Source organism: Zingiber officinale, chromosome 4B (genome assembly GCF_018446385.1).
Source record: "Zingiber officinale cultivar Zhangliang chromosome 4B, Zo_v1.1, whole genome shotgun sequence".
Lineage (NCBI taxonomy): Eukaryota > Viridiplantae > Streptophyta > Magnoliopsida > Zingiberales > Zingiberaceae > Zingiber > Zingiber officinale.
Window position 1 is genome coordinate 4,059,557 of NC_055993.1, and position 26,961 is coordinate 4,086,517.

The window sequence follows — 26,961 nt, forward strand, 5'->3', positions numbered from 1 at the left end:
TCCTTCTGTACGATATCCCTTTAGTACCTCGGTTGTTCTATTACTTTTATTATACCAAGTTGTCTGAGCCGGGGACCTTTCTCTTACAATCCCGAGTGAGTGCAGTCTTTTTTGATAAAATGTCATCCTCCAATAAGCACTGGAGGAACATTATTTTTTGTTCGTTTTTATGCTCGGCCCGACTTTTCCATCGGCTGGCAGATGAAAGTGATGAAGGCTCCATCACTTGGAAGATATCGAGGACGATCGGACTATCTCCAAGCAGCCTCTAGTCTAGCCGGCCAAAAGTACCATATACATCAGCTGCTATGGGAGAGTGCCTTATATGTGTTTGGATTAAGCTCAATCTAAACGCGACTACACCTTACATTAGGTATGCTCTTTTTTCTCCCCATCTGAATCTAACTGATTTTTCCTCCTTTCTTGCAGCTCAAATCATGTTGAGGGCACTGCTGAGCGGCAAAAGTAGGCTCGCCAACGCGACAATTAACACCCAAGGCGTTGCCGAGCTGGAAAGTCATGGCCTATTGTCAGTCGACCAATTTGATGATCTGACCGGTGAAGCAGGAGGAACCCACGCAGTGGCTAGCGAAGTAGGAGGAAGCCACACAATGGCTAGCGATGCAGGAGGTAGCCACACGGCAGCTAACGATGTCGCGGTGGCGACAGTCGAACTCCACCCCGAACGCCCATCAATGGCGCCGATCTCGGTACCATCAGAGTTGGCCACCTCGGGTGAGCCATTGATCCAACGACGCATGAGGCACAGGGGGGAAGCTTCATTCCGTTCGGCTACCTCTGCACTACAAACCTCCGCTCCCACTACCTCATGTTTGCCTTCCGAGCAGGGTAAGACTCCATCTCTCGCCTTTTCCGAGCGAGAGGTGGCCGCTATTACCACTCCTCTTTCATTCGACTGAACACCCTCGCTGTCCGCGCTACCACCGAGGACCATATGCGCTCCGCCTATCACGTTCATTCTACCTCAATAATTCTTGCGAGCCGCCTAGGTATCCACTATCTTCTCTTCCCCATGCCCAGGTCCACAGGACAAGTCACCTCCGAGCCCTTAGGTCTGAGCGGCCGGAGACACATAACGACCATCATTCATCTACCAACGGATGAGTGGAGTCATCCGGATGATGTCAAGCCACGCTCCCATAAACACCAAATTAGGATTTAAGACCGCTAGCACAAGTCTGGGATGATGCATGGGCCCACGCGACAACCATTTCTCCTGGAGAGCTCACAGACGAATATACTCAGAAGTCTAATGGGGTATATATATTATCATTATATTTGATTGCATATTTCCCGACTGGTAATTTTTAACCTATTTTTGTTGCAGTTTTGGGTCGAAAGTTTGGCCATGTGCCAGAGGTTGGTCATCTTAGAGCACAATGTGCAACAGTTGCGTGCATCGAGCGACCCCTTAGAAACCTTCCGGGCTCACCTTGAGCAGTTGACAGCGGAGGTGGCTCAGTTGAAGGCCAACCTAGAAAGGAGCTCTGAGTAGCTAATGGGCTATGATCAGGCACTCAATGCGGAGAGGAGCAGGAATAACGATCAGGCCTTACAAATTGAGCGGCTCAACAAGCAAGCCAATAGTTTTGAGTCTAAGATCAACTCCACCAACGCCAAGAAGCTCCGAGCCATCAAGACTTAGACATCAAAAACAAGGAGGCTCGGGTTTTAGCCCAAAACCTCAAGGAGGCGGAGGCGGAGGCGGAGGTGGAGGCTGCTCTCGCGACCGAACGGGATAGACAATCTGTAGATCAAGCGGCTATGAAACTCCAGCTTGATGTCAAAGATGTTGAGCTAGCTTCGTTGAAAATTGAATTGGAGGCGTCCCGAGGGGCCTTCAAGACGTACCAAGAGGAAGAGCTCAGACGGTTTGAAGTTTTCAAGCGCAACTATCTCCATTATAATCCTTTCAAAAGACAAGCTCACATATTGGGCTATTCGCCACATCAACTGTGGCATTGATGGGACTCTCCAACAATTGAAAGGCGGCTGCTATCTTTTTCCATTGTTTACCAACAAGATTATAAATAGGGAGAAGCTCACCGAGTCATTGCAGGACGATGTGCTTAACTACCTCAACTAATCTTCCTTTTAGTTTTTTTAGGTTGCCTCTTGTACTTCCCTTGATTGTAAATATTTCTAAATATCAATGAATGCGAGCCCGTTCGGCGGTTTCCTAACTTTTGTCATAGAGCACATTGTTAAATATTTCAAGTGTCCTTCCATGCATTGCCACCCAACTCCATAAGGTTGTCCGGTTTCTCGTCTTACAATATTGTAATACTTGGTCAAACTTTCTAAGTGTGAATCCTTGCGCTTCCGTTCTTCTAAGTCGAACTGGGATTTATAGTCGTCGCTCGACTGTCCAATAACTTTCTTCTCAAGTTTATAGCCTCCACTCGGCTTTATAATTTGTCGACTCTCGAGTTTATAGTCGCCGCTCAACTTTAGTCGGCGTAGACTCTCGGATTTATAGCCGCTGTTTGGTTTTGTTAACTCGTCGACTTTTGGGTTTATAGTCGTTGCTCGACTTTAGTTTGAGTAGACTCTCGGGTTTATAGCCGCCGCTTGGTTGTTGCCTCATCGACTCTCGGGTTTATAGTCACCGCTCGACTTTAGTTGGGATAGACTCTCAGGTTTATAGCTGCAACTCAGGTGTTGACTCGTCGACTCTTGGGCTTATAGTCTCCGCTTGACTTTAGTTGGTGTAAACTCTCGGATTTATAGTCACTGCTTGGCTGTTGATTCATCGACTCTCGGGTTTATATTCATCACTCGACTTTAGTTGGCGTAGACTCTCGAGTTTATAACCATCGCTCATCTATTGCCTCGTCAATTTTTGGGTTTATAGTTGTCGCTCGACTTTAATTGGTGTAGACTCTCGGGTTTATAGCCGTCGCTCGGCTATTGACTTGTCGACTCTTGGGTTTATAGTTGTCGCTCGACTTTAGTTGGCATAGACTCTCGGGTTTATAGCCGCCGCTCGGCTGTTGATTTATTGACTCTCGGATTTATAGTTTCCGCTCAACTTTTAACTTGATCGATCGACACAAGAGTCTGGGACACTTAGGATTTTTATTCATCGTTCCCCTACAATTACAAAATATACGTTTATACAAGTATATCTGAATTTAACCACGCACCTCTCACCCAACCCTATAGGGCTGGAGATGGTTTGTGCTCCAAAGCCATTCAAGGTTTCTCCCATTCTCATCTTGTAAATAATAAGCTCCCGAGCGAAACTTTCGAATGACCTTATACGGTCCTTCCCATAGGGCTTCTAGTTTGGTGACGTCGTCGACCAACTTGACTCTTTTCTATATGAAGTCGCGGACCTGGAATGACCTTGCAATGACCTTCGGTTGTAGCTTTGCTTCATGCACTGTCAGTATGTTGTGAGCTAGATGGCTGCCTTGTTTCGTGTTTTGTTTACCAAGTCAACCTCCATGAGTCACTGATCTGCATTTTCCTCGTCGTAGAGTTGAACCTGATCAGATTGCACTCCTATCTCGATCAGCACCATTGCCTCCCCCTTGTACACCAAATGAAATGGGGTTATGTCAGTCGTCTCTCTAGGTGTGGTGCGATAGACCCATAGTACACTTGGGAGTTCATCGACCCATCTATCTCCGGTGTGGTCAAGCTGAGCCCTTAGTCCTTTGAGGATTTCCCTGCTGGTGACCTCTACCTAGCCATTGCTATGCGGATAGGCCACTAAAGTAAAAGGCTACAAGATGCCATAATTGGCACACCACTCTCTGAGTCTCCGTCCTAAAAATTACCTTCCATTATCTAAGACGAGCTTGTGAGGTATGCTGAACCGATATAATATACTTTGTCATATGAATTTGATGACCATCTGCTCAGTTATCCTGGTGATCAGCTCTACCTCCACCCATTTCGAGAAATAGTCGATCGCCACTAGTAAAAACCTTCTTTGTCCAATCATGATGGGGAACGGGCCTACCATGTCCATGCCTCATTGGTTGAACGACCAAGACATAGTCAATGATATCATTTATCAATAGAACGATACAGGAAGTGTTATGATATTTCTAGCAAGAAAGGCAAGTGGTATCCGAGTGGTGTCGCCTTGCAATGTGGGCCAAAAATACTCGACCAACAGTATTTTACGAGCCAGCGATCGATCTCCTGGATAACCATCGTAGGAGCCTTGGTGCACTTCTTGCAAAATGGACTCGAAATCATCCAATCCGATGCACTTAAGCAGCGTCCTCGAGAAAGCTCTTTTGTACAACCGATCCCCAATTAGTGTGAACCGGTCGACCCTCTTCTTTAATAACCGAGTTTCATCCTGGTCGGTGGGCGTAGCGTCTAACCAGAGGAACTCGACGAATGGTGCCCTCCAGTCGCTCAGTGAGCCCACACTGGATGTCTTGTTGATGCTCGCCACCAGCAAAACCTACTCGACTGGTTCATTCACCACGACTGGAATTAAAGAACTCGCTAGTTTAGCTAGCTCGTCTGTACATTGATTGTCCGACCGAGGAACCTTCTGTATAATGACCTCCTAGAAATTTACCCTCAGATTCTCTAAGGTTTTTGCATACAACTTGAGTCAAGCACTATTTATTTCAAATATTCTTGACAATTGCTGAGCCGCCGGTTGAGAATTCGAGTGAATGAGAACTCTCGTGGCTCCCACATTGTTGGTGCAATATCCCCTGGGTCAGGTTGACTAAGCTTGAGTTGACTCAAGTTTGAGTCTTGATATTTGGATTTCGATATTTGACAATATATGAAGATTGCAGGAGCAATCGTCCGATTGAGGAGAATCTTAGTGCAATTCCCCTCTGGTTAAGGGTTGACCAATTAGATATGAAGAAGAGTTAAGTAAGTTAAAGTGTTGATTGAATACTTAACTGGGAAAGTCCTAACTGGAGATTAGGTAGTTGGAAATCCTGGTGAGTGAAGCCAGGTGAAAAACCTAGTGATTGAAGCTAGACGGTTGGAAAATCCCGATGAGTAAAGCCAGGTGAAAAACCTAGTGAGTGAAGCTAGGCAGTTGAGAAATCCTGGTAAGTGAAGCCAGGTGAAAATCCTAATGAGTAAAGGTAGGTGAAAGTCCTGGTGAGTGAAGTCAGGCAGTGAAAAAATCCTAGTGAGTGAAGTCAGGTGAAAGTCATAGTGAGTGAAGCTAGACAGATGGAAAGTCCTGGTGAGTGAGTCAGGTGAAAGCCCTAGTAAGTGAAGCTAGGTAGATGAAAAGTCCTGGTGAGTAAAGTCAGGCAGATAGAAAGCCCTAGTGAATGAAGCCAGGCAGAAGGAAAGACTTGGTGAGTGAAATCAGACACGTGGAAATCCATGTGAGTCAAGGTTGACCGGACACCTAGTGTTGGGAAGTCCAAGTAGGTCAAAGGAGTGACCGGATACTTATCACAAGGAAATCCAGATGGGTCAAGGGTGATCAAACATCTGGTGGAAGGAAGTCCAAGTGAGTCATGGAGGACCGGACACTTGGCATGAGATGGTAAGTCCAAGTGGGTCAAGGATAATCGGACACTTGGCATGAGGAGTAAAGTCCAAGTGGGTTAAAGGATTGGTCGGACACTTGGTGTAGAAGTCCCAGCAGGTCAAGGCTGACCGGATGCTAGGCATGAGGAGTTCCAACAAGTTACAGTTGACCGGATATTGGATTTGGGGACCTTTGAGCTTGAGTTAAGCAAGCCAAGGGTAGTCAGTCAATCAACCGATCGATTGGACCGAAGCCCAATCGATTAGCCGATCGATTGGGAGAGTGTTGCAATAAATAGCATCTCAATCGATTGGTCGATCGATTGGGGATGTTTATCGTACAAACAGAACGGTCCCCAATTGATCAGCCGATCGATTGGAGATTGGAATTCTCGCGCGATGCGAGAAAGGCTGAATCGATCGAGCGATCGATTCAGACTTTTCCAGCAAAGAGTACAGAGGCACTCTGAATCGATCATCCGATCGATTCGAGCCTCCTCAATCGATTGGGATACGACCGTTACGTAGGATGTAGGTTTTGGACGGTCAAGATCACTGGGATCTGACGTGGCAATCGATTAGGAGGAGCTCCAATCAATTGGAAGCCCTAGAAGTGTAGATATAAAGGCGATGAAGCGTTCAAACACTACAACTATTCTTCTCTAACTCACACGATCTTTCACTGCTACTGTTCATCGGACTTCGAGTGTGGAAGATAAGTGTTGTTGCTCTTTCCAGTTAGTCCAAAGGTATCTTCATCAACAAGAGATCAAGCAAAAAAAGGTTTTGTTTTGTACACTTTTGTATTTACTTCTTGCTTAGGATTGTATCTTGTTGTGTGAGTTTGTAAGAGGTTTCTCCACCTCCAGTAGTTATCGAGAAGGAGTATTTTCTCTTATCACACTTTCTCTCTCCTTAATATCTGCCATCACACTCTCTTCTCTCTTTTTTTTCCTAATCATATTTTCTCTCTCATCATACTTTCTCTCTCCTCAATCTCTCACATCACACTCTCTTTTCTCTTTCTTCTCATCATACTTTCTCTCTCATCATATTTTCTCTCTCCTCAATCTCTCCCATCACACTCTCTCCTTTTTTTCCTCAACATTCTTTCTTTCTCATCACGCTGTCTTTTTCATCACACTTTCTCTCTCCTCAATCTCTCTCATCACATTCGCTTTCCTATTTTTTCTCATCACACTTTCTCTCTCTCCTCAATCTCTCCCATCACACACTCTCTCCTCATATTTTCTCATTACACTTTATCTCTCTTCATCCTCTCTCATCATATTTTCTCTCTCATATTCTATCATTATGCTCTCTCTCATCACACTCGCTTTCCTCATTTTATCTCATCACACTTTCTCTTTCTTCATTTTTCCCCATCATACTTTCTCTCTCATCATATTTTTCTCTCACATTCAACTTCCTCTCACATCTAATTTTTTTTTCTTATTTTCCTTTAAGGGTATAAAAGGAAATTTTAATTTATTACGATAGAAAATATTCAACTAACTAAACATTATTTTTAAGAGTGATATTCATATTCATACTCATTTTCATTCCACAATACTATGATTCTCATTCCGATTCCTATTCCTAGAAAAGAACCAAACACCCTCTAAGAATTCCAACCACAATTCATACATCAACTACCGATTCCAACGACTACCCTTCGTCATCACACGAAAGACACAACGATCGAACCCCGAAAGTCGGTGAATAGTAATATAAGCTTGTCGGTTGCTGCCCTCTTCGACACGATGATGGTGAACAAATCTTCCACTGAAGACCCCCCCCCCCCCCCTCGGATGGAAGTTGACTGACTGTGAGATGGAATGAATTGTCGCCGCTTCTCTACCTCTGCCACCTGAACCCCAGTAAGAAGAAGTGAAAGAAGAACGCCAGACGGTGGAGATCACACCGGAGAACACCTTCGACAAGGTGGATTTGGTTGGAATTGCTGCCGAAACCTGCTGCTCCCGCCAATTGTGCTCGCTGCCGTCGCCAATTGGTATCGAGAAGAAGAGGTGGACTGTGGATGGCCGATCGGCGGCAAGGAAGAGAAGAGAGTCGTCGGCCGGTGGTGAGGAAGACAAAGGAAAGGGAGAAGGTTGTGTGCCCTAGCCCGCGCGAGGAAGGGAATCACGAGCAGAGAGGTTGTGTCGCGATGAGGATCGGGATCTCCACAGTGCCATCCGTGTGAAGACTTAAAAGAGGGGTTTTATCTCTTTCGATCGACCGCCCATCTTCATAAGGAAGATAGATGAAGATCTACCATTTGATCTAGCTAATGAAAAGATGAGTGGTGCAGATTTAGTTGCCTTCTTGCTTGGATCCAATGGTCCATATAGCTTCAAATTTGGATGGAGAGCTAGATGACTTAGATTTGAATGAAGGAACAAGATCTCTCTAGATCTGGATCAACGGTTCATATTAATTCAACTTGATCTCTTCTGTTTGACCTCCAAATCAAACCAAATTCGATCTGGCTCGACCCTAATCAATGACTCTTTGAATTTCCTATAAAGCCACATAAAAATATGAAATTAAATTTCATAATTTGTAGAAAATTTATAATTAAGTTCAAAATAGATTCTTCTCACAAAATATAATATAACCATAAAATTAAGCATGTGAGAAGGTAAAAATATTAATAATAAGAGCCAAAATAATCAATAAAAATGCTAGTTATCACTAGGCGTACGACTTCCTTACTAAGTTGGAATCACCGTCGGTTGGCCCCCCGATGACCATTCCAATTAGGGATGTAAATTGTTAGGCCCAAAAGTAGCTAGAGGGGGGGGGGGTGAATAGCTCGTCGCGTGCTCGTTGCTCGGCGGTGCTTGTTTCTTCAAAGATATGGCAGCGGAAAATACAGAAACAATCACACAACGCTAACACTGTTGGTTTACTTGGTATCCACCTCACAAGAGGTGACTAATCCAAGGATCCACACCAACACACACACCCTCTACTAATAAAACTCTCCTTTACGGTAACTACCAAGGGCGGAGAAGCCCTACAAGACTCAATACAAGAAGAGAGGGAAAGGATACAAGAAATACAAGCTTACAATGAGTACAAAACCCTAACCCTAGCTTCTCTTCTTGGCTTTGATCCGCCTCTTGACTTGGAGAACTTCCAAGATCCTTCAAGAACTGGCGATCTGAGCTTTGTGAGTGCTGTAGAGGAGCTGGCGAAAGATCTGAGATGAATCTAAGAAGAGATACCGAAGACAACGCTCGCCTGCGGCTATAAACACGACGCAACGGTCGGATCCCGATCGATCCGAATGTTCCCAATCGATCGGGGAGGCTTTGGATCGATCCACGGATCGATCCAGAGTGCCTCTGTGCTCTGGGAAAAACGCCTGGATCGATCCACGGATCGATCCAGCGCTTATCGCGCGAAGCAGCCGCGTCCCAATCGATCCACTGATCGATTGGGACATCTGGATCGATCCACGGATCGATCCAGAGGCTCTCTGTTCGCTAGGAAAGGCCTGGATCGATCCACTGATCGATCCAGCACTTGGTTTTTCGCCCAAAACCAAGTCCCAAGGCTCTCAAACCAACATCTGGTCAACCTTGACCTGTTGGTACATCATGCCTAGCATCTGGTCACTCCCTTGACCTGCTAGGACTTCCCACCAAGTGTCTGGTCAATCCCTTTGACCCACTTGGACTTTTCTCGTCGTGCCAAATATCTGGTCACTCCCTTGACCTACTTGGACTTCCACCAGATGTCTGGTCAATTCCTTTGACCCATCTGGATTTATCCTTGCCTGGCTTCACTCACCAGGACTTTCACCTAGCTTCACTCACTAGGGTTTTCCATCTGCCTAGCTTTACTCACTAGGACTTTCACCTGGCTTCACTCACCAGGGTTTTCCATCTGCCTAGCTTCACTCACTAGGACTTTCACCTGGCTTCACTCACCAGGACTTTCCATCTGCCTAGCTTCACTCACTAGGACTTTCATTTTGCCTAACATCCCAGTTAGGACTTCCCAGTCAAGTATCCGGTCACCCTTGACCTACTTGACTCTTCTTCAATCAATTTCTTATTGTCAAACATCTAAACCCAAACCAAGACTCAGCTTGGTCAACCAGGTCAACCATGACCTGAGGGATGTTGCACCAACAATCTCCCCCTTTTTGATGTTTGACAATACCACAATAATACCAATACCACATGTAAGTTAGGCTAATCCTATAGCCTCAATCTTCATGCCACTAGGTAATGAACACATAAGTTAAGCTCTTCATTCTCCCCCTAAGAGGACACACTCCCTCTAGGTAATGAAAGCCTAACTTACGTCCATTTACAGGTCCTTTCATTCTCCCCATATTGGCACACATCAACCCATCTTTGGGCACACATCAACCCATGCCCCAATTTTGGGTACACATCAACAACTCCATTTGTTGAAGACTCTCCCCCTGAAGAGTTGCTCATCGTTGTCCACAACCTCACTCGTTGTGATCAACACGACAATAAAGGTCTCATACCCTTCATTTATCCTTAACTTCTCCCTCAATATGGACAAATACCCATCCTTGAGCATTTTCCAACCACTTGAGTTCCCACTTAAAATAATGAGGATATCCACTCCCCATTTCAAGTTCACATGCTCAACCTTGAGCAAGTTCTTAACAGAAGGTAAACCACCTTCCAAGATTCATGAAAAATAATTTTCATGTTTTTAACGAGTCCCTCCCCCTAAAGACATGGTGGTAACTTCTGTCATTGCACCAACAATGACTTGGAATCCCTAAACCTTTAGGAAATCCAAAATTATAAGTTTTGAGGTTCATAATGTTCAAAATTTGAAACAACCCTCAACCTAAACTTCAATGAAGTCTTCCTTAACCATTCCATCCTTGTTTTCAACACGAAAACACCCTTTTTTATGTGCACAGATGTGTTTTAAGGGTTTGGAATGGTTACATGGACTAAACATGGTTTAAAGATGCTGAAATCAGGCCTTCCCAGCCAAAATCAGCAACTTGGATCGATTGGAGTTGGGATCCAATCGATTGAACCAACTGAATCGATCCACTGATCGATTAAGTATGTGTGGATCGATCCACTGATCGATCCATCGAGCTTATTCTCGTAAGACTTGCCTTCTGAATCGTTCCACTGATTGATTCAGGCACTCCAATCGATCCATGGATCGATCGGAGCTCTGATAGTTGCTGAATTTCAAATCCAGTCAACTTCAGAAATCCCTAGAAAATTCTACAAAAATCCAAAAATCATGAAATTTCGTGTAGACATTATTTAGGACATACTTAATCATGAAAAAATAGTTTTCTATGAAAATACATCATATTTTCAAAGATTGACACAAACTTGAAAACTTGAAAAAAAAACTTTAGTGTTTTCTTCAAGTTTATGTCTAACTATTCAATGGTGATTACTATCAAAAGATAGCCTTCACCAAGGTTTTCCAAAGGCATTTTAAAAACATTTCAAAACCAATATCCCATCATGTTCCTTGGGCATAATGCACATGACTTGTACATTAGCTTTCCCAAAGATGGGAAAACACATAACTATGTGTTTTGATGAATTTAAAAACTCAAAAGAATGCACTAAATCAACATCTTGAGTTTTGTTCATCATCCTAACATCTCACTTGTATCTAATGTGCACTAAAACACATACAAGTCACCTTATAGTCCTTGTGAGATGTGAATTTTGGTTTTGCCCTAATCTAGGGTTCATGCATATCTATCTAGGCATTTTAGATATATTAGACATCGACCTATGTCACTTGTTAATAAGTGTTGTTAAATGACATTTGTCCTTAATTACAAGGAATTAAACTAATGCATGATAATGTTATGGCATACATCAAAATAAAATAACTTTCAAAAGAAAGATTCCTATAACTACATGATGTATGTATGACATGACATGGTATTTTTATATTTTTCATAATAAAGGAATGAATGCAAAATACAAAACTAAATATGATGTCATGACATATAATGGGCAAACAATCATGACAAGATTTAGCATAAATAAAATATACCTAGATTACCTATCTAAGTATCCTTAACCACTTAGTTAACTCAAAATACCACTAGTTTTAACTTAAAACGTTAAGCCTAAATTGCCCTAAAGTGCTTCAAGAGAATGTCAAAGCCTAAATTGGCATTTCTAATTCTCTTGATAAATTTATGCCAAATAAAATTAAGCATATTCCTCAAATGTTGGCATATTTCATTTTTCCACAAGAGTAGCACTAAGAAAATACCAAAATCCCAACTTGGTATTTCTTGTATTTTTCCAATTTGTGCCATTTTAAAATAAAATCAATTTTTCCACCAATAGGCACATTTTACTCTTTCAAGGAGCAAATGATAATTCTATTTCATTTTCAAAGGTTAAGAAAAACCTTGAAAATGCTTCTTGAGTGTCAATTTCCTCAAAGTTGGGTTAACTACCCTTCTAATCGGAGTTGACACTCTCTAACCCATCTATGGGGTAGAGAAGATGCTCCTAGGAACCCAACACCTATTGGTGCTCCTTGGATGCTCTAGGTATTCACTAGGGATAACTTCCCTAGATACCTTCCTGGTGACCTTGTTGGGCTTCTTAGAAGCCTTGGTCACATTTTCTAGGTCAACTCTAGGGATTGCTTCCCTTGTGACCATGTTAGTGACTTTCTTAGACTTCTTAGAAGTCTTAGTCACATTTATTGCAAAAATACTCTTAGGAATAACCTTCCTAGTATTTTTGACTTGACCACTAGACCTAGGGTTGGTTCCATAACTATATGGAACCCTATGGTAAGAGGGCACATCCTTCTTAGCCTTGGGTTTGTGTCCCAAACCTCTATGGCCATTAGATGACCTTTGTGCTCCTAGACCTAGGCTATGCTCATTTTGCCCTTTTAGGATATTTTCCATCCTTTTTAGGGTCTTTTCCATTTTATCAAGCCTTGACCTCAAGACTTGATTTTCTACCATTAAATCCTTAGATTTTGACTTTCCATTAAGTCCATGAGCATTTTGGTTTCTAGGCTTGTATCTAAAATCCTTAGAGTTAGTGCCTAGATTTTTACCTACATTCCTAACCTTAGGTGTAGTAGTCTTAGCATGATAAGCTACATCATTTTCCTTAATCCTATCATGCCTCCTATTTTCATGGTAAATAGCATTAAAATGATATAAAATTGACCTAGCATGCTTTTTACCATTTTGCAAGGGAATAGGCTCAATAAAAGATACCTTCTTTTTTACCTTGGAGGCTCCCCCTTGAGTTGAGCTTCCTCCATGAGCCTTGACTACCTTCTTCCCATTAGGGCATTAACTTCGGTAATGCCCTTTTTGTTGACACAAGAAGCACACAATGTGCTCCTTGCTCTTCTTTGTCCCTGGGGTGGTCTCCTTGGGCTTCACCTTGCCCTTTTGTGCCACTTGACCGTTTTTCTTGGCCAATTTAGGACACTTGCTCTTGTAGTGCCCATGTTCCCTACATTCAAAGCATATAATATGATTTTTATTTTTTATTGAAATGTTTATACCTTTATGTGTAGGGGTGGCATCTTCTCCTTTTGATCCGGAGGTAGAAACTTCCTCTTGGTATGAATTTGATTCTCCTCCATTTGATTTTTCTTGACTTGTGAAGATAGAAGCTTCTTCCTCTTCTTCTTCTTTACTTGACCCGGATGTGGAGGCCTCTTCTTGCTCCGGGTTCATCAAGGATTGCTCCCCCTCAATCCTAGAGGTGGAGGCTTCATCATCTTGAATATGAAACAAGGAGTATGCTCCCTCCTTGTTCCCTTCGTCGCATTCCCTTGAGGATGAAGCTTCTTGGATTTCCTCTTCTTCGGAGGTTGAGCATCTCTCAACCTCGAAGTCCTCCTCTTGGTCTTGCTCCAAAGAGTCACCCTCTCTGGATTCTTCTTGCTCTTGTACAGTGGAGGGGATCTCTTCATGAAGCTTGGCCAATTTGCTCCATAGTTCCTTTGCATCTTCAAATTCTCCAATTTTGCAAAGGATGGTGCTTGGCAATAAATTGACCAAGAGCTTGGTCACTTTGTCATTGGCCTCGCACCTTTGGACTTGCTTTTTGCACCACTTGCTCCTCTTGAGAACTTTGCCCTTTGAATTTCTTGGAGCCTCGAAGCTTTCCATTAGAGCAAACCATTGCTCTATCTCCATCATAAGAAAATTTTCGATTCTTGATTTCCAAGAATCGAAACTCGTGGAAGTGTATGTTGGAGCCACCCTTGTGTCAAATCCAAGTCCATCTTGGAATTGTATCTTGAAGTTGAGCTTGATAAAGTCTTGAACTTGAAGAATTTGCTCCAACTTCTTCACCCTCTAGCTTTTCTTGATATGCTTGACCCTTCTGGCGATGATTCCGGTGAAGAGCGGCCTCGCTCTGATACCACTTGTTAGGCCCAAAAGTAGCTAGACGGGGGGGGGGGGGGGGGGGTGAATAGCTCGTCGCGTGCTCGTTGCTCGGCGGTGCTTGTTTCTTCAAAGATATGGCAGCGGAAAATACAGAAACAATCACACAACGCTAACACGGTTGGTTTACTTGGTATCCACCTCACAAGAGGTGACTAATCCAAGGATCCACACCAACACACACACCCTCCACTAATAAAACTCTCCTTTACGGTAACTACCAAGGGCGGAGAAGCCCTACAAGACTCAATACAAGAAGAGAGGGAAAGGATACAAGAAATACAAGCTTACAATGAGTACAAAACCCTAACCCTAGCTTCTCTTCTTGGCTTTGATCCGCCTCTTGACTTGGAGAACTTCCAAGATCCTTCAAGAACTGGCGATCTGAGCTTTGTGAGTGCTGTAGAGGAGCTGGCGAAAGATCTGAGATGAATCTAAGAAGAGATACCGAAGACAACGCTCGCCTGCGGCTATAAACACGATGCAACGATCGGATCCCGATCGATCCGAATGTTCCCAATCGATCGGGGAGGCTTTGGATCGATCCACGGATCGATCCAGAGTGCCTCTGTGCTCTGGGAAAAACGCCTGGATCGATCCACGGATCGATCCAGCGCTTATCGCGCGAAGCAGCCGCGTCCCAATCGATCCACTGATCGATTGGGACATCTGGATCGATCCACGGATCGATCCAGAGGCTCTCTGTTCGCTAGGAAAGGCCTGGATCGATCCACTGATCGATCCAGCACTTGGTTTTTCGCTCAAAACCAAGTCCCAAGGCTCTCAAACCAACATAACCTTGACCTGTTGGTACATCATGCCTAGCATCTGGTCACTCCCTTGACCTGCTAGGACTTCCCACCAAGTGTCTGGTCAATCCCTTTGACCCACTTGGACTTTTCTCGTCGTGCCAAATATCTGGTCACTCCCTTGACCTACTTGGACTTCCACCAGATGTCTGGTCAATTCCTTTGACCCATCTGGATTTATCCTTGCCTGGCTTCACTCACCAGGACTTTCACCTAGCTTCACTCACTAGGGTTTTCCATCTGCCTAGCTTTACTCACTAGGACTTTCACCTGGCTTCACTCACCAGGGTTTTCCATCTGCCTAGCTTCACTCACTAGGACTTTCACCTGGCTTCACTCACCAGGACTTTCCATCTGCCTAGCTTCACTCACTAGGACTTTCATTTTGCCTAACATCCCAGTTAGGACTTCCCAGTCAAGTATCCGGTCACCCTTGACCTACTTGACTCTTCTTCAATCAATTTCTTATTGTCAAACATCTAAACCCAAACCAAGACTCAGCTTGGTCAACCAGGTCAACCATGACCTGAGGGATGTTGCACCAACATAAATGAACCAAACGGTTCGGGAGTTATTCGGAGTTCGGTTCGATAAAAAGTTCGTTCGAGTTCGTTCGTTTATCTTATCGAGCTGAGCTCGATTTTGAGCTCGATAGTTTTATCAAGCCGAGCTCGAGCTTAAGGATATTCGGCTCGTGAGCTCGCGAACATGTTTGTTTGTAGGCTCACGAGCCAAAAAATGAGCCAAAAAACGAGCTCTAAAATGAGCCAAAAAACGAGTTCTAAAACGAACATTAAAACGAGCTTTAAAACGAGCTAAAAAAAGAGCTCTAAAATGAGCTTGAAAACGAGCCCGAGCTCACTTAACGAATTAGGCTCGTTAACTATGATAATCGAGCTAATAACGAGCCGAGTTCGAACTGTTCGCGAGCTTGATAATTCCAAAACGAACCGAGCTCGAGCCTTGTAATAAAAGTTCGATTCGAGCTCGAGCCGAGCTCGATCCCGAATATAACTTAAACAAGCCGAGCTCTAGCCTAATACTGTTCAGCTCAATTTGGCTCGTTTACATCCCTAATTCCAATTTCATCCCGAGCAGCATTGCTTCAGTTTTCCTCGTCCCGAGCCGAGGATCTAGTCCGCTCAGCTAAAGCTCGGATGAGACTTGTGTTACCTCTCCATTGAGGCTGGCGCTGACGCTACTCGGCCGTCGTTCTTTCTTCTTCCCGCCGCCCGTCTGATCGACGTCGATGATGCCAATCGGGAGATAGTGAACGACAGTGATATCCTAAGAAGCTAGTTAGCTTGAAATTGGCCTCAAGTCGTAGCAGTCTCGAGTGTTGTGTGTCATCAATTGATGGAACGAGCAAAACAACGGTGTTCAAGGCTGTCTTTTGCAGCTTTCAGTCGGTCTGCTACTACATGTTGTACGGCATGGGTTCGGGGCTCCTGATACGATTGTGCTACTCCCGCTTGGGGATCCTTTAGTGGTTGAGGGCTTTTATCCAGCTGTCATTCAGGGGCAGCGGTAGGTTTAGCGAGTGCCTCTCTCCTTCGTGCCGCCTGGCCTTCCTCCACATTGATGTATTCACTGGTGCGCTTGAGCAGGTGGTCGAAATCTTTCGGCGGCCTCTAGATGAGTGAGCGAAAGAACTTGCTCTCTGAAAGTCCCTACGAGAAGGCACTTACTAATAACTTTGGAGTGACCGATAGGATGTCCATGGCCACTTGGTTGAACCACTTGATATAGGCTCTCAGTGCCTCCTTAGGCCCTTGTCTTAGAGTGAACAAGTTAACGTTCGTCTTCTGGTAATAGTGACTATCAGCGAAATAATGTAGAAACGTCATCCAGAAGTCCCTGAAGTTGCGGATTGATTCGATCGGCAACCGTCTAAACCACCTCTATGTCGATCCAGAAAGAGTGGTGAGGAAGACCCGACACTTCACCTCATCAGTATACTGATGGAGCATGGTTATGCTATCAAACCTGGTCAGATGGTCCTCTGGGTCGGTCGTTCCATTGTACTCCCCGATCATTAGTGGAGTATAATGGCATTGTAGCGGGTTGTCTAGGATCCCTTGCAAGAATTGTCTGTTGATATGTTCTGGGGCATCATCGACCTTTGGTGCCTTTCCCTTCCGTCCGCTCCAGATAGGTGCGTCGTCTGATGAAGATCCTTGCTCTTTATTCGCTCGGCCTTGTTCCTTTGAAGGAGTATGAAACAATGCTTGGTGAAAGGGGATCGACAGATTCCTGTATGTGTCGGTCGACTTCTTGTTCTGTCCCGGAACGGATATATTTTCAGCTCGGTCTCTGTATCTAGCCTATTGTCCTGTTGCTGACGTCGCAGGTTCATTTACGTGTCCCTCGATCATCACCTGCTATTGCTGCTCCACAATCTTGGTTGTTGGGCTTGTATCAGCATGTCTAATTTCTCCTTTGTCAGTGTCACCGTTGTGAATCGTCCAGCGTCCTCCATCTCTACGTCTCGAATACAGGCTACGTTTCCACAGATGTCGCCAATATGATCTTATCCAAAAATGGTGAAGAAGGCTAACTGAGGATGTGGCTACTCGGTTAACAGTGTGAAGACTCCGCTCTGATATGCAACACAAGAAACGTCAGTATCGGACCAGGAAAGAGGTCCCCAACGTTAACCCTCCGATGCTCAAGTCAGTTATCGGAACAGTGGAAAGACGATGGAGCAATCTAGTAGCAATGAGTGCACAAGTACAAATAACAGATATCACATACCTTCGTTGGTGCATGGACCCTCGTTTATATAGTGCTACAGTATGCGACATGCACACTTTTCAAGATGCAGGCACGCTTTCCCAACTGTCCTATGAAAATACCTGTCAAGAAAATGTCTCTAACACCATACCTTAATAGAGCATGCAAATCTCGAATATAACAGTAGAAGTTTCCGTCGTACGATTTACCTGTTGATCATGATGCCTTATTATCAGTAGTATTATCTCACAGAGGGATATCACGAGATATGAGAGGTTCCCCACCCGGTCGATCTCAACTGTTCTTCTCCATAGTATCTCGGTTCAGCAGATTATTTCTTGCCCGACCGGATATGCGCTCCAGTCGACATAGCGTTCATTTTGGTCAATTGTGAGCATCTGATCTTTCCATAGTGAACCTAGCCAGACAAGTAGTCCACTCATATAAGCCACATGGTTGATCAAACTCTTCTGATCTGATCGCCAGTTGACATCGACTTTTGCTCGGCTAACTTTAGTGGACTTATTAATTCTCTGATGTTGATCATCTTAACTTTGACTTTCACATCGACTGTTAATCCCGCTTGTCACTTATATTTGATAAGCACCTTTTACCACCGCATCACAAAGTATTAAAGCGATCAAAACAACAATTTGTAAATGAGAAATGGTGTTGTTAGAGAACTGGGGAATTGCAGATTGCTGAAGGAAGAAATGCATTGTTGTTCCTGGCAAAATTGATCAAAATTCAAAGATAGCAACAGAACCCATCCTACAATTATCTTATGATAATAAATTAAGCAAGGGAAAAGAATAACAAGAATAATTAAGTCTGACTCTAACAAGAAGCATTATCTACAAACATTCGATTGCTGTTGCTGTCGTGTGATCTCCTCCATGGCTAGCTAGCTAGCTAATCAGGGCTTGGTTGCTGCTTCACTAGCTGTGCCGCCGCCGGCGCCTAGATGCTTGGGAGAAGAATCCAAAGAAGCGGCGGCGGCAGCTTCCGGCTTGATCTCCTCCAACTGCTGCAGCACTTGGTCCGTCTCCGGCCGGGCAACCGGCGACGGGTCTACGCAATGCAACGCGAGTTTGAGCGTGTTGAGCAGCTCGTCTCCGGTGCTCGTCCCGGTCGTCGTCGCTTCTTTCATCAGCTCCAGATCAAACACCTCGTTCGTCCATTCCTCCTTCACTATCGAAGCCACCCACTGCGGCAGGTCCATGCCGTTGGTCGTGTCGGCGGGGGACTTCCCGGTCAAGAGCTCGAGCAGGATGACTCCGAGGCTGTACACGTCGGTCTTCGTGTTGGCCTTCTTCAGCTTTGATAGCTCCGGCGCTCGGTACCCGAGCGCGCTGGCAGTGGCGATCACGGTGGAGTTGGCGGCGCCGGTCATGAGACGGGAGAGCCCGAAGTCGCCTATCTTGGCGTTCGCGTGCTCGTCCAACAACACGTTGCTGCTCGTGAGATTGCCGTGGATCATGCTGAGGTCGACGTGGAGATGCCGCAGGCCGCGGGTGATCCCCATGGCTATCTGCATCCTCGTACACCAATCCACCGGCGTGTCAGGGCTGCGAGCTGAAAAAGAAGAAGTAGAAACCGAACTTCGATCACTTCAAGCATGAACAAGAAGACCGATGAGAACTACTACTGAAAGGGCGGCGGTGAACAAGAACTCGCCATGTAGAAAGGAAGCAAGGCTGCCCTTGGACATGAAATCGAAGACCAGAAGCTTCTCTCCTTTAGGCCCCAAGTAGTAAGCTCTCAGAGGCAAAAGATTCGGGTGCCGAATCCTTCCGATCACATTCACCTCGGTCTCGAATTCTTTCTGGCTCTTGGCAATCTTCTCCCTCAGCCTCTTCACTGCAACTTGGCTTCCGTCCTCCAGTGTCGCCTTGTAGACTGTCCCGTAAGTGCTCTTCCCCATGATCTCCGCCGTGGCGCAGAGGAGGTCGTCGGCCGCGAAGACCAGCGGGCCGTCAAAATGGACCAGCTTTCCTCCGACATCACCGCCAGATTCGGCCTCAGCGCCAGCTGAAGGCCTGGACTTCTCGCCGGAGCCAGCCGCCTCCTCTCCAGCAGCCGTAGTGCTCTGCTTGCTGCTCGTCGCAGTTTTTCTTCTCGTCAAGCAGAAGAGAAGAATGCAGAAGAGCAGAAGCGACAGAGCAAGGAGGACCCCCACCGCTAAGAGTATTATTGCTGTAGAGCTAAGTCTTCGTCGATGCTTCGAAGGGGATAACGGAGGAGGGGGATAAGACGGAGGAGGAGAAAGACATGGAACAGAATTGGCGTAATCACATAGTTGGATGTTTCCGGCGAAGGAGCTCGAATTGAACTTGTCGGAAAGGAGAAGCGGCACTGGCCCGGAGAGATGATTATTCGAAACATTAAAGAAAGTGAGGTTGGTGAGCTTGTCGATTGAACTCGGAATTGCTCCGGTGAGATTGTTGTCCGACAAGTCCAGCCAAGATAGGCCGGAGATGTTCCCCATCGTCGCAGGGATTTCGCCGTAAAAATGATTTCTTTTGATGGAAAGGAATGAGAGGTTCCTAAGGCCATCGATTGCTTCTGGGATCGGACTCTCGAGCTGATTACCTTGAAGATTCAGCTCAACCAGCGAAGGAAAGTTACAGAGTGAAGCAGGGAGGCTTCCATTAAGCTGATTGTTACTGAAATCAAGCTCCTTTAGCATCGGCAATCTGGAGAGGGAGGTCGGAATGCTGCCGGAGAGGGAGTTTTGGGCAAGATTTAAACTTTGAAGCTGGTACGTGTCATTGGCGACGGAGCTTCCCCAGGTGTCAGGGATCGGACCGGAGAGGTTGTTCTGGTGGAGATGGAGGAAGGAAAGAGAAGGCAGTCGGGCGAGAGAAGTGGGGATCGAACCGGAGAGGTTATTAAAGCTAAGATTGAGCCTGATGAGGTTGGAAGAGTTGGCTAACGAAGGGATGGCTCCGGTGAGGAGGTTGTTGCTGAGGTCGAGTGCTTGGAGCAAGCGGCAGGCGGCGAGGGAGGGCGGGACGCCACCGGAGAAGCGGTTGTTGAAGAGGTACAGCCCGCGGAGTTCGCGGAGGAAGCCGAGGGCAGGGGGGACCTGTCCGTCGATGTCGTTGTCGTGGAGGCTGAGCTTCCGCAGGGCGGAGAGCTGGCCGACCTTCTCGGACAGCTGTCCGGCGAGGCCGCGCCAGGGGAGCTGGAGCGCCACCACCTTGCCTTGGACGCACTTCACGCCGATCCAAGCGCCGGAGCAGGCGCCGAGCCCGGTGCCATTCCAGCTCCGGAGGACCCCGCGCGGGTCGGAGAACGCCCGCTTGACGGCCTGCAAGCCCTGCAAGTCCGCCTCGGAGATCACCACCCCATCCCACGAAGCAGAAGCAGCGTACGTGCTGCTGCCACTAAAGCATGCTAAGAAGACCACCATCAACAGCAGCAGCAGCAGCAAGTTGTTGCATTGCTTGCTCCATCCCATGGCTACCGGCGACGACTCTAGACGGAGCTCGAGGAAGAGGATTGAGACGAAGGGCGACGAATCTCGGTTGGGTTCGCTTTTGTCTCGGGGGGAGCAAGTAAATACTGTGGGTGCATCATCGAGTGAAGGAGAGAGAAAGTAATGGCGAGTGTCAGAGAAGCAATAAGCAATTGCTTTCCTCCTGGTGCCTGAAGCAACGGCTAGTTCGTGCTTCTTCTCCTTCTTTCTTTGTTTTGCCTTTGCCTGAGGAGAGTGGAGACTGCGAGAAGAGACCACAATCCATCGAGCAGCGTGAGGACCGCTCCAACGGTTATTTTCCATCCTCTCGAGGTACTTTCTTTGGCACAATAGAGGGCTACAAAGGAGTCCTCTGACAATAATCAACAAGCCTTATACATTTTTTTTTAAAAATAATTAAATAAATTTAAATTTTATTTTTGATACTGCACAATTAATTCAAGTCAAACAACACCAATTGAAGTGATCTGATGGTTCAACTGCACTCGTTTGAAGTCAAACAACAATGTGACTGTGTGTTAGGAATGAGGGCACAGGATTGACTTTGCTTGTTTGTTTGTTTGCATAGCTCCATGGGATGTTAATTGATAGCAGCAGAAGATTAGACAATTCCTTTTTTTTTTTTTGCATTATCATTTTGATGAATAAAGATATACCATTTGAAGACTGTAAAGTAATTATTTTAGAGTGCAGTGAGATGTTCCAAGTCAATAGAGTTTTGATCGAAATGAAATGGATCTTTTTTCTTCTTTGAAGGTTGAAGTTTGTATTCTCATCCACCAGATCAGTGGAAACATTTCTGAGATCTAGTAAAATATTATTTTACTTTTCGATTAAATCTAGTCCCAGTAAACCAGTCAAGTTTTTTTGGGATAAGGTAACCGAGCTAATAGTGGTTCAAATTTGAACTTAGTCGTTTATAATTAGAGTTGTTCCTATCTGAAGGCAGGGAAGACGAAAAGCTAGGATGTGGTTAGAGGTTTGACGTGGTGAAGATTTCACGTGGTCCTACAATACAAAAATGTCAATGTCGGATCAGGAAAGGGTTCTCAACATTAACCTTCCGACGCTCAAGTCAATCTCTGTCAATGTAAAAAACAATAGGAAATATGTGGCAAAAGAGCATGTAGAATGATGAAATTACGTATACCTTATTCTGTAGATAGAAACCCCTTTTATAATATCACTGTAATGTCTATGCACGCATCTCAAAGTATGCATATATTTTTTCAACTATCCTATGAAAAGACAAATCAAAAAATGTCCCTGACATCTTTCCTTAAACAAACATACATATATCTGATGTAACAGTCTGAAAGCTTCTATTGTAAGATTTGCCTGTGAAATATGCTCTGTTGTCAGTGGCGCAAACGTCCAAAAGAGTACAAGGAAAATATACGAATGTGTCTCACAGTAGGCCAACTGATGGTCGCTCGGCCAAGACACGCCCGTTCAACTGTGCTGCACCGAGCAATCTCCCTTTACTTAGTTTTCTCGTTGTCGGAGGGTTGCCTCTCATCCAGATGGACACGCCTCCCACTCGACGAGGATAGCGGTCGGGGGATGTACTGTCTGTTTATCTCTTAACCTCGAATTGCCCATTTGGCCTTGTTCGTCTACTCGGACATGGCGGTTGTAACTGGCCCGCTCGGTCGTAGCTGACCCGCTCGGTTGTAGCTGACCCGCTTGATTGTAACTGGCCTGCTCGGCCGGCTTTGACTACTTAACTTTGACTTTCACGTCAACCGGTCTTCTTTATTTTAACTTATCTTTAGTGGGATCCCTCTTCATCACCACATCAAAAAGTAAAAAATGATATTACTCACCTAAACAATCCAGTATTATTAGTCCCACGGTAAAATACATACAGATAAATTACGAGAAACATTTTACCCTCACACAACGTCCTTTGCATGAAAAAAATTAGACACTCAACGAAGCATTTTGTATCCGTTGAAAATTGACCCTACTACCCTTGTTCGTCAAATTTCTTCAAACTTATTCACAAACACAAACTCTTATCAAACCAAACACCTAATCTCTTTCGCCTGTAACACAGCTTCTAAGAAAGTGTTGCACATTTACAACTCTCCTATCCTTTCTTCCTCCTCTCTCGTCTCTTGTCGACAGATTGTCAACTGAGACAAGCTATCAACTGTGAGATTCTATAAACTAAACAAATTATTATAATGATTGGATTTAGACCTGATAATTAATGAGCCATTTCCGTATACTCTGCATTGCTTCATGCAAAATAATGCATGAATAGAAATCAAACGGATACGGAACATTCTTTTTTATTTCATACTGATAAATCAAAGTAAACGCCATACTTATCATGATCATAGCAACTGAACAGAAACCGTGTTAAATCATATGCATCAATGCCGCTCAAGATCTAGAAGGTGGATCCGTTCCACCCCATGTTGGCGCCCTGCATGCAATTCAAGAGGGAGAGAAACTCATCAGCATTCCCCAAACCATGCACGAATTTGACAGAGGAGGGAGGGACAGGGCGGGCCACTGACCTCGCTGTCGTAGAATTTGAGGAAGAAGCGGGATTTGGGGACGGACAACTTGGTCTCGAGGACGGAGGACACGGCGGCGCTCAGATTCTTGTTGACGTCGGGGCTCAGGAAGCCGACGGAGACGAGCTCCCCGTACGCAGCGGGCTGCTCCGATCCGCCGAAGGAAATGGGAACCGAAGCCTTCAGCACCACCATCACGTACTGCAAGCGGGAAAAACATCAGGAAACAAAAAACCCAAGTGGCATTTCGCCGAGCACCTTCAGCGCGACAAGGCGAGGGAATCGAATAGGGGAGGAGGGCCAGAACCCACGGTTTCGGGCTTGCCCATGATCCTAGCGACGGCCTTGGTGACCTCGGAGAAGATGGCCGAGGTGTCGACGCCGTCGAGGCTGACGTTGGTGGAGAGGATGAGGCACGGCATCTTCGCTCTTTCTCGCCGCTCGTCTTCGCAAATGGGGAGACCGACGGGCGAGTCAATAAGTAGCGGGAAATGTGCCATGGTACGTGGCGTATTGTGAGTGGTTGATTTCTCACGACGCCTCATTATATCACACGAATCCTAAAATTTAGGATTGTTTAAAAAAAATAATGTGTATTTTCTATTTTTATTTTCTGAAAAATATACGTTTTCTAAAAAAAAAAATTTTTCTGGATGATTAATGCTTTTAGGTGATTTAATGCACAATTAATGCTTATTTATAGACATATAAAACTTGCTCCGTCCTCATTAATGAAAATATTTTACATTTATTATTAAGTTTATATATATTATTATTATTATTTGATAATCTGATATCCAACTTTTCAGGAGGTTACCAATCGGATATTAACCAATATATAAAGTCGTTTTCTTTCAAAAAAAAAAAAAAAAAAAAAAACAAGATGTTTAATTTTTCTTTCTTTCTTATTTTGTAGTATTTATCAATCATTAATTATCATTAGATAATGATTTACGGTAGCATAATGAGTAAAGAGTCATTCTTTTATTTTAATAATTACTAAACAAAGACTTTGATACTTTGTCCAACTTAGGGTTTAGGAAATTGATATGCTTCCCAATGGAAAAACATAATATATATATATTATGTGCAGACGTTATAAATGAAATGTTTAATTTTAATTTTTTTATTATAGTATTCATTATAGTAAGTATTAATTATAAAATCAGCAGTATTATATGAAGCTAAATGTTGATTATGATTTGAACAGAAGATGAGAATTATAGAGATGAGTATGTTAAGGTGGATGTGTAGACATACGAGGATGAACAAAATAAAAAATGAAAACATTAGAAAGTAAACTGCTTCTATTGATGGAAAACTCCGAGTAATACATTTCAAATGGTACGAACATATATTTAGATGATCAATAAATATTCCAAAATAACCAAAAAAAAATTTAATTAACAATAATAAATTAAGATTAAATTTATTTGAATATAGATAATAATATAATAAGAAACATAGATCAATTACATAAAAGTATTCATACAGAGGATCAGTTGTTTTTATTATAGTAAGTATTAAATAATTATTGTATCCATATTTAACCATTATAAATGAAATTATTAATTATTTTAAAATATACAATTTTTACTATAAATGAAACGTTTAATTTCTATTTTTAAGAGTTTGTATTGTTTAATCAACTAATTTGATTATCGAATTTGTAGTATTTTAACAATGTAGCATTTATTAGTTATAGTGCTCTAATTAGAATAATAATTAGTAATATTATAGTTTAATAAATTTTAACATAAGTAACATTTTTAAAAAATCACAAAAAAAAGGATCGTTTTCAAATTATCACACCAATAATAGTGTTTTAAAATATTACATTAATAACATTTGAAAATGATTTTCTTTAAAATGACATTTTCAAATTTCACATGGCAACATCGATTTTAAATAGTAATTCAAAATTTTAATTAATATGTATTTCTGATATAAAATATTTATTAAACTTACTAAATGATGAGCATAGGTTTATACTAGGGATGTCAACCAAGCGTAACGGAAAGGGGTGGATTTGCTATCCTTATTCTCACACATAAATTTTATTCTAGTCTCCATATCCTTGCTCTCATCTAATCGGAAAATCCTGATACCTGAATCCACAGAGATTAAATCTTCATCCCCACATTGATTTGACACAACAACAACAACAACCAAATTTTTCCCTATTAGGTGGGGTCGGTTGTATGAGTTCTTTTACGCCATTGAGCTCTATTTACAACTACATCTTTATCTATATTTAAATAAATTTTATCTTATTCTATTGTTGCTAACAAAGTCTTTTTTGGTCTTCCTCTTCCTCGTTTGCTATGCATGTTTATCATAGTTTCACATCGCCTAACTGGAGCATTTATTGGTCGTCTAAGTACATGATCATACCATATTAAACGTGTCTCTCGGAGTTTCCCCTCAATAGATGCAACTCCGACTTTCTCTCTAATGCTCTTATTTCTTATTTTGTCCATCCTCGTATGTTCACACATCCACCTTAACATTCTCATCTCTGCAACTCTCATCTTCTACTCATGTACTCGAGTCATAGCCTAACATTCAACTCTATATAACATAGCAAGTCTAACTGTGATTTTATAGAACTTACATTTAAATTTAAGAGGTACTTTACGGTCTCATAAAACACTCAACGCTCCCATCCATTGCAACCATCTTACTTGTATTCTATGTAACACATCTTTCTCAATCCCTCCATCGTTTTATAAAAATGATCATAAATATTTAAATCTCTCGGTTCCGGGCAACTCGTCCTCTCCTATCTTAACAATTGTCTCATTACTTCTAGTATTGCTAAACTTAAATTCCATATATTCTATCTTTAATCTACTAATCTTAAAACCTTTCCCTTTTAGTATTTCCCGCAAGATTCTAGTTTAGTATTTACTCCTTCACGTGTTTCATCTACCAAAATAATATCATCTGCAAACAACATACACTACGGTACTGTGTCTTGAATGTACGTAGTGAGTTCGTCCATAATTAGTGAAAAAAGATAAAGAGTTATAGCTGATTTTTAATGTAACCCTATCTTTATTGGAAATGCTTCAATTACTTCGTCTGAAGTCTTTGCTCTGGTTGTTGCATCCTCATACATATCCTTAATTAATTCAATATATGTTACGCTAGCACCTCTCTTTTCTAGAAGTCTCCATATAATTTATCTTGAGACTCTATCATAAGTTTTTTCTAAGTCAATGAATACCATGTGTAAATATTATTTTTGCTCCCGATATTTTTCAATTAATTGTCTAAGAAGATGCATAGCTTCTATTGTCGACCTTCCAAGCATGAACCCAAATTGTTTTTCAGTCACTATAGTCTTCTTCCTTAATCTTTTTTCTATTACTTTTCTCAAAGTTTCATAGTATGACTCATTAGTTTAATACCCATTTAGTTTACATAATTTTGTACATCTCCCTTGTTCTTATATAAGAGAACTAGAATACTTAT

At 43.4% G+C, this 26,961-nt stretch overlaps 2 protein-coding genes across 2 annotated transcripts; both read right to left on the reverse strand.

Moving 5' to 3' along the window:
- Window positions 1-18,177: 18,177 nt before the first annotated feature.
- LOC121974476 (probable leucine-rich repeat receptor-like protein kinase IMK3) lies at window positions 18,178-21,287 on the reverse strand. Its single transcript, XM_042525556.1, has 2 exons — window positions 19,153-21,287; window positions 18,178-19,050 (listed from the first exon to the last, which is right to left on the reverse strand). The coding sequence occupies exons 1-2, from the start codon at window positions 21,257-21,259 to the stop codon at window positions 18,392-18,394; spliced, it is 2,766 nt and encodes a 921-aa protein (XP_042381490.1). The 5' UTR covers window positions 21,260-21,287; the 3' UTR covers window positions 18,178-18,391.
- Window positions 21,288-23,235: 1,948 nt separating this feature from the next.
- On the reverse strand, window positions 23,236-23,935 carry LOC121974477 (macrophage migration inhibitory factor homolog). Its single transcript, XM_042525557.1, has 3 exons — window positions 23,796-23,935; window positions 23,485-23,685; window positions 23,236-23,390 (listed from the first exon to the last, which is right to left on the reverse strand). The coding sequence occupies exons 1-3, from the start codon at window positions 23,904-23,906 to the stop codon at window positions 23,355-23,357; spliced, it is 348 nt and encodes a 115-aa protein (XP_042381491.1). The 5' UTR covers window positions 23,907-23,935; the 3' UTR covers window positions 23,236-23,354.
- Between the last annotated feature and the right edge of the window lie 3,026 nt (window positions 23,936-26,961).

Excerpts from the sequence above, each read along its gene's own strand:
- LOC121974476 (XM_042525556.1), bottom strand. The coding sequence starts at position 21,259 with ATGGAAAATAACCGTTGGAGCGGTCCTCACGCTGCTCGATGGATTGTG. Across the intron at positions 19,051-19,152 it reads CCTTGCTTCCTTTCTACATG|CTCGCAGCCCTGACACGCCG; the intron begins GCGAGTTCTTGT and ends CTTCTTTTTCAG.
- LOC121974477 (XM_042525557.1), bottom strand. The coding sequence starts at position 23,906 with ATGCCGTGCCTCATCCTCTCCACCAACGTCAGCCTCGACGGCGTCGAC. Across the intron at positions 23,686-23,795 it reads TCATGGGCAAGCCCGAAACC|TACGTGATGGTGGTGCTGAA; the intron begins GTGGGTTCTGGC and ends TCCCGCTTGCAG. Across the intron at positions 23,391-23,484 it reads TCAAATTCTACGACAGCGAG|GGCGCCAACATGGGGTGGAA; the intron begins GTCAGTGGCCCG and ends AATTGCATGCAG.